At 44.0% G+C, this 10,114-nt stretch overlaps 1 protein-coding gene across 1 annotated transcript; it reads right to left on the bottom strand.

Annotated features, from left to right (window-relative positions):
- Nucleotides 1-520: 520 nt before the first annotated feature.
- Nucleotides 521-9,900, bottom strand: ALG10 (ALG10 alpha-1,2-glucosyltransferase). The gene is made up of 3 exons (XM_059682549.1): nucleotides 9,583-9,900; nucleotides 7,878-8,075; nucleotides 521-4,634 (listed from the first exon to the last, which is right to left on the bottom strand). Exons 1-3 carry the CDS (start codon nucleotides 9,763-9,765, stop codon nucleotides 3,579-3,581), a joined length of 1,437 nt encoding a protein of 478 aa, XP_059538532.1. The 5' UTR covers nucleotides 9,766-9,900; the 3' UTR covers nucleotides 521-3,578.
- Nucleotides 9,901-10,114: the final 214 nt, after the last annotated feature.

Genomic DNA, 10,114 nt, shown 5'->3' with positions numbered 1-10,114 from the left:
ATTTTTTCTAGGATATTCACTTCTTTCTATACTAAAAACTTCATTCAGTATTCATTTACTCAATATTTATTAAATAACTTATTTATGAACTTTTTGGATATATGACAGGGGCTGATTCTTTTTGAAATAAGGCTAGACATGGGCCAGGCACTGACCAGTTAGGACAAATACTCTACTCATTTTAAATGAGGACCAAAGGTTAAACCACTTGCCTATTGATTCCAAAACCACAGTCAAATATAAAAATCTTAACTGCCCAAGCTAAATGCTCTTTCTACAAGCCCATAGTCCCTAAATTATGTTTAATTTTCCATTACAAAAAAAGTTTCATATTATTTTCATGATACATTTTGTTTCACTTTTTAATAAAATGCTAATTGTTTTAAAGATAATAAATGTTAATTTAATGAACACGAATTTATTTCTTTATATGAATATTTTATTTTAGGAGTGAGTCTACACAGATACAGAGAACATTTTGATAGTTGCCAGATGGGAAGAGGGGGTTGGAAGCTGGGTGAAATAGGTGAAGGAATTTAAAATGTACAAATTGTTAGTTACAGAACAGTCACAGGATGTAAATTACAGCATAGGGAATATAGTCAATAACATTGTAACAAGTATATACGTGTTCAGATGGGTACTAGATTTATTAGTGATCACTTCGTAAGTTACATAAATGTCTAATTAGGGGGTTGTACATCTGAAACTAATATAATATTCTAGGTCAACTGTAATTTAAAAATTAAAAAAAATAAATAAAAGTACGTCTAATATAATCGTCTATTTGGGGGTATAAATAAAAACTGAGGATCTCTTCTCTTCTCGTGGCAGTTAAACTCAAACTAGAAATGTACTATAGTAAGCTACTTGTTTATAAAAATAGATTGCATTAAACTCTTTGTATTAAGGTACCTTATAATAGACGAAGCACATTTCAGAAATAACTTTAAGAAGAGGAGGAAGAGGCCAGAGAGCTAACAAAATTTCTCTTGCCAAATGACATGCTATGTTTAAACTCAGGAACTACAGTTCCAAAGTATTTAAATACACAGTCAGATGCAATAGAAAAGATTTCTGGGTATCCCCTAAGAGAAAACACATGATATGCGAGGAAACAGCATACTGGAACCTTACTATGCTATATGCTATATAAACATAATACTCAGCTATGAAATGTCACAGAAGAAAAAAGTTCAAACATTTAATACTGGGGCTACACGTATTATGTACTAAATCCGTTTGACATTCTTTAACATAATCCTACTTATATACTTTAATACCAATAATTGCAAGTCTCCACAGGCTTCTTTTTAAAAAAATCACCTTTTAATCAAGAAATTAAATTAAGTCTAATTTTTTTAAACTTCATGTCAAAACATCTATTTAATATCTCTTGAAAAATGTTCAAAACACAAAGATCACTTAGGATATTCCTAAAAGCAATGCTCTATAACACCTTCTAATTTACAGCATTCTTTTCTAAAATGTTAAGTACTATACTTTCTGTACTTTATAGAAAGAAAAAAAAAAGAAACCAAGATAACCTGTTTTCTCTGAATGTAGATTTTATCCAAAATATTTTTTAACAGGGTAGGAACTTAAAAATTAACTGGGACAGCGATTCCCCCAATTTATGGGGTGGAATGGTTTCCTCATTTTTGCCAGACTAGATTAGAGAGGAAAAGTTTTTCAGTCTCAGAAATATTCCTTAACACATTCATATACAGTATCAGACAAGAAAGCTGTTTTTCCTAAATTACACATTTCTTTTTTAATGTTGACTTCCTGGAATTCAGATTGTCATTATAAATAATAACTTCACTGAGTGTGCTTTCTTGTCTAGTTAAAAAAAAAAGTTTGAGTAAAAACCTCTGTCCTGCAATCACTGTTACAACTAAAAAGTTGATCTACTTCCTAAGTACTGAGCAGAGTACAAGATTGCTCTTTATTTACTGCTCCACCACACTTGTCATTTTCACCTGTACACAATTTTATATTTGCAGACACAGAATACTTTCCCATCCCACTCATTATTTAAAACCCAGAGAAAGCATTAGTCAACATTTAAGACAAATAGGTTCACAAAGCTACTTAAAAATGTTTACAAACATAAAATGAGTTAAAAGATAAATTCTATTCACAGTTCTAAGTATACATGTGAGTTAACTTGTCCAAACACTTTTCTGTAATGGAATGATAATCAAATGAATGTACCAAAATAGCAGACACAGAATCCAAAATCCAACACACAAGATTACATCAGCTGTTCCCCAATCTACTAAATAAGATTAGGTCAAATGATTTCTAAACTTCTTTCAATTCTAACTTTTCTTGTATAATGGAATCAAACACCAGTTACCTCTAGTTTTATATTTGGCCTTGAAAGTTAGTGTTTTTAACCTCTCAACAACAATTAAAATTTTATTTCAACTATCTCAGCAAAGAAATTATATCCTACACTTTTATGAAATGTATCCTAAAATCTCCTTTGGTAACTTTAGTGGGTTGAAGTGTCCCACAAAAAGACATGTCTGCTTGGAACCTGTAAATGTGATCATATTTGGAAAAAGGGTCTCCAATGGTATAACTGAATTAATACTGTCATCATGAGACCATTGACATTGTCCCTGTAAGATAAAGAAGAGAAGACCACTGTGAAAGCCATGTCAAGACAAGGGCAGAGAGACTGCAGTGATGCATCTATAACCGAGGCAGCAAGGACTGCAGAGAGCCACCGAAAGCCAGGAGAGAGGCACGGGAGTGGTTCTCCCAGAGCCTCCAGATGGAACCAAGACTGCCGACACCATAATTTGAGATTTATGGCCCCCAGAACTGTGAGATATATTTTTAAGCCACCGAGTTTGTGGTCATTTATTATGGCAACCACAGAAAACTATTACAGTAACATATGTCAAAAAGAAAACCCCTTTTTAAAGGTATTATCATCAACACAATTTATCTGTGGTCATCACATAGTTCACATTAGAAATTAGGGAAAGAGCTTCAACATTCCTAGATTTTTAACCAAAACCAGTAACTTAAATCATAGGTAGACAAAGATGAGCCTGGAATTTCTAACACTTACTATCGATGTGAGTCTATTTTGCCTTATGATTAAAATTATATTTACTGAAATGTTAAGCAACTTTTCAATCAAAAATATTACCTGATCATTTGCAAAGTTTTCAAATATTCTGTCTACTATTGCTTTTTGGGAATTAATACATAAGTTCCAGTATTACAATGCGTGCCCAATTTTCTTAAACTTGTATCTATAAAAAGTTCCCAAGCTTTTTGAGTGGCCAACAGTACAAAAGTGATATCATGAGATAATTGTAAACAATTTTATTTTCCCAGTATTGCTCAGGCTTATGGAGCAAGTCTTAAATGTTTCTAAGTTTTTTACCACTTAACTCCCTTGGGTTTGTTATATATGTTTAAAACACATATAGCCGATGTTTAAAAATAAAACATCTAAAGTGATCTGAGGATCACCACTGTTCATAATTTTCACCTGTTGAGTTGCTTATGTGGAAATGTGGAAATCTATTTTAGAGTTCAAGATATCTGTGATGTTACCACATAAACCTCTGAGTGTCCTGACTATTTGGCCACTGAAAAGTCTTGTTCAGAAAGATATAAAAAGTTATGAAATTAACAACTGCATAGCAACCTAGTTCACAAACAAGTCTAGATATTGGGGGCAGAGGTATGTTAAGCCTATAAATAACATAAGGTAAAATAAAGTAACGGAATTCTAGCAGTTTCTGAGGTACTATAACAGCAAATAAGCATATGAAAAACATTAAGTTCCAGAAAACGGACTTTGACTTCAATGAGTCAGTTATACTCCAACCAGCAAATATATAGACAGGAACTAGCAAATATTTCACAATTTCATATCTTTGAATAACTCTTCTCCACACATAGAATGTATAATGCCTGTTATCTGCTAATAAGTATTTGTGAACGTACGTGAATTTCCAAACTAAAAATACAGAGACTACAGTGAGCACAAAAAACTGAATTCTACGTTTCCAAACTAAGCAAAGAAAAGCTTTCACTTTGCTAGGAGACAGTAGGTGAGGAAAGGAAAAAAAGAGAGTGAAAGAGAAAAAATAGAAGAGCTGGGGGAAGTGCAGACAGACTTCATGACTGCTCCGATCGCCAACAACAATCCCCCCATTCACTACCACGAAAGCACAAAACAGAAACAGGAGAAGGATGTACGGCCAAGTCAAGATGAGAAGCATACTCAAGTTCTTAAAGGACATGGAATAAACCCAAAGAAACTGAAGAATTTTCCTGAATTCTGACAACGGTCCTTTGATTGGGGGAAGCCTCTCTTCCTTCTTCTTTTGCAGCTCAGTTTTCCAAGCTTCAGTTAACTTTTGTGCGATGACGTTTCCTGCGCAGAAGACAGCCCAGACAATATTTGTCTGACGAAACATGAAGCCACAAAATCCAAGCAACGCTGACGTTTTATGATTCCCATAAAGACACATCAAATAGGCAAAAAGAGTGAAAAACATGGATCCTGCTTCTGTATAGTAGAGGAAGTTAAAGAAATAGAGTGTAGGAAATACTGCTAGGGTTAATGTTGACAAGATTCTCTGGGCACTTGAGCCAACCTAGGAGGAAGAGAAATCACAGTTAAACTTATTTTCATGATAAAACAAATATGCTTTTTCTGTGGAGATAATGAAGAGACTTCTTAAAAAAACAAAACCACATGAGTCATATTTAAATAAAATTATTCAAGATTATTTCTGGCTAGGCAAAGACACAATAAACATTTAAATATGTTTTTACTGATTTTTAGAAAGAGAGGGAGGGAGAAGGGAGAGAGAAATAGAAACACTGATGAGAGAGAAACTTCAGTAGGTTGCCTCTTATATGTGCACTGACTGGGAATCGAACTTGCAGTCTTGCAGTGCAGGGGACAATGCTCCAACCAACTGACCAACTAGGCCACCTGGTCAGGGCCTTCATTTACTCTAAATCACCAAATCAAATCATGCCATTGCCTTGATTAAAATTAAGGGCTGTCCATCACCTATTCAAGTTCAAAATCCTTTCCATGACTTTTAAGGACACTCATGACTTCACCCCACCTACTTCTCCAGCCTCAAAGGTCTATCCTATCTAATAAAAGAGAAACATGCAAATTGACCATAACCTCGACACCCTTCCCATTGGCTAATCAGCAGGATATATGCAAATTAACTGCCAACCAAGATGGCGGCTGGCAGCCAGGCAGCTGAAGCGAATATGAGGCTTACTTGCTCCAGTGATGGAGGAAGCCAAGGTTCCCCGCCTGCCACTGCCGGCCTCTGAGCTTGCACTCTAAGCAACTATGTTGCAATTATAGAAGCTAAACAAACCCCAGAAACCTGCTTTCAGCCATCAGAGCTGGAGCGAGCAGGACTGCAACAGTGTTACAATTATAGAACCCAAACAAACCAGATACCTGCTTTCAGCAGCCGAGGTCTTAGAGCTGGAGCCAGGCCTCAGAGTTAAAGCCGGCTCTCAGCTCCAGTGACAGCCATAGAAGGTAAATAAATCCCAGAATAAGAAAAAAAGGAGAGGTTGGGAGCTTCAGTCACCCGCCAGCCTGAAAACGGCCCTCAGCCCCTCACCCAGACTGGCCAGGCACCCAAGCGGGACCCCCACCCTGAAGGGGGTGTGACCAGCTGCAAACAGCCATCATCACCTCATCCAGGCTGGCCAGGCACCCAAGCGGGACCCCCACCCTGATCTGGAACACCCTTCTGGGCAAACCAGCCGGCCCCCACCCATGCACCAGGCCTCTGTCCTATATAGTAAAAGGGTAATATGAAAACTGACCCTAACAGCAGAAGGACTGGGAATTACTGGTCACTATGACACACACTGACCACCAGGGGGCAGACGCTCAATGCAGGAGCTGCCCTCTGGTGGTCAGGGCGCTCTCACATGGGAGGAGCTCTGCTCAGCCACAAGCCAGGCTGATGGCTGCCAGTACAGCGGTGGTGGTGGGAGCCTCTCCCGCCTCCTCAGCAGCGCTAAGGATGTCCGACTGCAGTTTAGGTCTGCTCTCCGCTGTCAAGTGGACATCCCCCGAGGGCTGCCGGGCTGCCAGAGGGATGTCTGATTGCCATCTTAGGCCCAATCCCCCGGGGAACGGGTCTAAGCCAGCAGGTGGTCATCCCCTGAGGGGTCCCAGACTGCAAGAGGGCACAGGCCGGGCTGAGGGACACCCCCCCCCCCCCCGCCCCCCGAGTGCACAAATTTTTGTGACCGGACCTCTAGTGCACCAATTTTTGTGCACCAATTCCCTGCATCTGTCGCTCATGCTTCCTACTGTGCTTATGCTCCTCCTGCCAGGATTCACTCCCCACCCTAAAGCCCTATCTGTGCATCAAGATTCAGCTTAGGTACTGTCTTCTCTCTGGAGCCCTACCCAGTGCCACCACACCCCTCTCTCCCAGGGCTGCAGTAGGTCTCTGCTCCTTCTCTGTATCTGAAGAGTGTCTTACACCTATCCCCCGCTCATAACTTACACGATTGAAATAATCTCCTTAAGTTAAAATTAACTGTTGTAATTAATATTTATTGAGTCCTTAACATTACATCAGGCACTATTCTAAGCATCTTCCACTATTAATCTCCTTTACTCTTCATAACAATCATATAAGGTAGATTGTGTATTATTCCCATTTAACAGATTAAGACTTGGCGTCACTGAGGGGTAACCTGCCTCAATTAACGTAATTAGTAAGTGGACAGAATTCAAACCCAGGCATTTTACCTCCAGGGCCTACATTAAGTCACATAAAAATTCCTCAGGTAGCCCTGACCGGTTTGGCTCAATGGATAGAGCGTCGGCCTGCGGACTGAAGGGTCCCAGGTTCGATTCCGGTCAAGGGCATGTACCTTGGTTTCAGGCACTTCTCCAGTAGCGGGTGTGCAGGAGGCAGCTGATTGATGTTTCTCTCTCATCGATGTTTCTAACTCTCTATCCTTCTCACTTAATCTCTGTAAAAAATCAATAAAATATATTTTTTAAAAAATTCCTCAGGTAAAGTCTGTTTCTCCTAATGAAAATACAGCTTTCTTAAGAAAATTATCACCTCATTTACCTCTGCAGTTTCCATGTTAAGCACATGGAGTAAGTTCAGTAAATAGTAACTGAAATGGTTTGATTGGTGAAAAAAAATATTTACTTTAGATTTTATAAGTAAACTAGAGGCCCGTTGCATGAAAATTCATGCACTCGGGGTGGGGGGGGGGAGCCCCTCAGCCCAGCCTGCGCCCTCTCACAGCCTGGGACCCCTCGGGGATACCCACCCGCCAGCTTAGGCCCGCTCCCTAGGGATCAGGCCTAACCTGGCAGTCAGACATCCCTCTGGCAGCCCAGGAGCCCTCAGGGGATGTCTAGCGGACAGCTTAGGCCTAAGCCACAGCCGGACATCCTTAGCGCTGCTGCGGAGGCAAGAGAGGCTCCCGCCACCGCCACTACGCTCGCAGCCCCCAGCCCGACTTGTGGCTGAGTGGTGCTCCCCTTGTGGGAGGGCAGGTACCACCAGGGGGCAGCTCCTGCGTTGAGTGCCTGTCCCTGGTAGTCAGTGCGCATCATGGCGACCGGTCATTCCCGGTCGTTCCGTTAGGGTCAATTTGCATATTACCCTTTTATTATATAGGGTAAGTTATTAAAATATTTAAATATAAACTTATTCTAAAATGGAGGTTGGGGAGGTCTTACTTTATCTTGACAAAATATACACAAATACTAAGTGCTAAAGACATTTTCCACCAAATCTCATAAAACCAATTCATCATAATGGTGGAGCGGAGGGCATATAAACTGAGAGTAAAACATTTTGAAGACATACCTTGTGTCTGGGTTGTACCTTGCGGAAAAGCAGATACAGCAAGTAGAAGTTGCCAACGCTGAAGAGCAGATTCACAAATCTGAGCATTCCAATGGAGCAGACAACATGCTCCGACCAGCCGAAGATCCAGCGGGCAGGCTTGACCACCCCGACCGACAGCAGGTAGAGGCCAGGCAGCGTGGTAATCATGGGGTCCCACTGCAAAAGGAAAGGCCCCAATCAAGCAGAAGGGAGGGGACGACCACAAAGATGTCAGGCTCGAAAGCAACTTTACCAGCAAGCAGGCACGTTTAGAAGTTATCCCGTGACCCAACTACCAAGTCCTCAGCGGAGCAGATGCGCTGCTCGTATTCTGCCCCTGCCCCGGCTTCGTGACTGTGAAGCTGTCACCAACCAGGGGACAACAACTTAAAATCAGGGTCTGCCCTTCAGAAAGACCTGCCTACTCTTCCAAAAGCCCGCATGGTGGTGATTACATCGCAAATGCTCCAGTGTTTAAAAGTGTGGAAACACCAGCTGGAACTCTGATGAGCTTGGAGGGAAAGAAGTGTGTTGTTGTTTTTTTTAATATATTTTTATTGATTTCAGAAAGGAAGAGAGAGAGAGAGATAAAAACATCAATGATGAGAGAGAATCACTGATTGGCTGCCTCCTGCACGCACCACCTTAGGGACTGAGCCCGCAACCTGGGCATGTGCCCTTGACCGGAATCGAACCTGGGGCCCTTCGGTCCGCAGGCCGACGCTCTACCCACGGAGCCACACCAGCCAGGGCCAGAAGTGTTTCCAGATACTAAACCGCGGGCTCCATAACGAAAGCTAACGCGCATAGCGCTACACCCTCCATAGCGGACCTTGCAAATCGCCACAGTCCTGTGGTTGTCAGACAAGTAACCTGACACTCGGACATTCACAAGGCCACACAACTGGTACATAAACTCCAATTTAAAGCCAGGCCTTTCTCTAACCAGAGGTCGTGTTTCTAACCATCGCCCTACACGGTCTCAGCAGCCGCGGGCGAATGACACGCCCACAGCGCGTCCTCCCTGAACAGCTGCCATGGGTTCTGCGCCTGAGAGCCAAACACACAGAAACCCACCTTCGCTGGGCCCACTGCCATCAACAAGGGGCAAGTTCCTGCCACATCGGGGAAGGTGCGGGCGCAAGGAAGCGGTTCCGGGGCCTGCAGCGCTTTATTCTTGTATCTCTATTATGTGTTTACAGTCAATTATGCTCTCAAACAGGGTGCCACTCCGCCGGCTGCCACTAACTTGACCCAGTTAACAACAGAGCCTCCACCTCGAACACCCAGGATGGAACTAGGCAACTCGCAGCTGCTCGGCGGCTGGCGATCCCCGCTCCCCACCCGTCCCCGTCCCGCCCCCAAACCTCGGCCAGGCGCTGGCCGGCGCGCGAGAAAGTGAAGTGTCCTGCCCTTTCCGGGGAGCCGCCCTGGGACCAGGGGGGAAAGCGGAGGTAACGGGGCTCCGCGTCGGCTCCTGTCATGATCCTGCTTCCCAGGAGGCAGATCTGCGGCTCGGGCATCACTTAGCAAACAGGTCACAGCTTTCAGAGGCAGGAACACGGATCACCCAGGTCCCTTCCCGTTTGAGGCTGGGAGGCCGGGGCGGGGTTCGGATCGGGGTGGGAGAGATGGCGCGGGGGCTGCCCCGGCCGGCAGGGGCGGGTTCGGGCGGGGACCCCACCTGCGAGAGGGAGAAGCGGCCCTCGCAGTAGCGCTGCGCCTGCGGCAGGTGGAAGATCTCGTCCATGTAGGGCTCCCGGAGCGCCCGGCTGAAGGCGGAGAAGAGCAGGCAGGACACTAAGAAGGTGCAGCTCAGGGCCGCCGAGAAGTAGTAGCCCTCCAGCGGCGCCGTCCCGGCCCCCATGGCCGCCGCCCCAGGACGCAGCCCTGCAAAAGCTGGGCCGGCTTCCCGCGCCGGGAGAGTCGGGCTGGAAACTCGGGATCGAAATGGGCGCGCAAGGCGGGACTGGCCGGAGGGGACTGAACTTAGCCGGAAGGCAAAGGATGCTGGGAGGGAGCGGACGCTGAGCTTCCGGAAAACACCCGGTCATTGTTTCCGGAGTGAAGAATTTAAGTAACGGACCCGGGCTGTTGGCCTGTCAATCACGTCGATCAGGGCTCGCTGAGTGGTCAGAGCCGCCAGGAGGGGCGGGTCCGGGGCGTCAGGCTTTGAAAGGCAAGAAGCTGCTTTCCCTACGAGTCAGTCCGGCTTG

The sequence above is a fragment of the Myotis daubentonii genome, chromosome 2 (genome assembly GCF_963259705.1).
Source record: "Myotis daubentonii chromosome 2, mMyoDau2.1, whole genome shotgun sequence".
In the NCBI taxonomy this organism is placed as follows: Eukaryota; Metazoa; Chordata; class Mammalia; order Chiroptera; family Vespertilionidae; genus Myotis; species Myotis daubentonii.
The sequence above is the reverse complement of the archived record's forward strand: the minus strand, read 5'-3'. Positions and strand labels throughout refer to the sequence as shown.

Bases quoted from the DNA above. Each gene is read 5' to 3' on its own strand.
- ALG10 (XM_059682549.1), bottom strand. From the start codon at position 9,765: ATGGGGGCCGGGACGGCGCCGCTGGAGGGCTACTACTTCTCGGCGGCC. The intron at 8,076-9,582 runs GTGGGGTCCCCG...TTCCTTTTGCAG, and splicing joins GCCGCTTCTCCCTCTCGCAG to TGGGACCCCATGATTACCAC. The intron at 4,635-7,877 runs GTATGTCTTCAA...TCTTCCTCCTAG, and splicing joins AGGTACAACCCAGACACAAG to GTTGGCTCAAGTGCCCAGAG.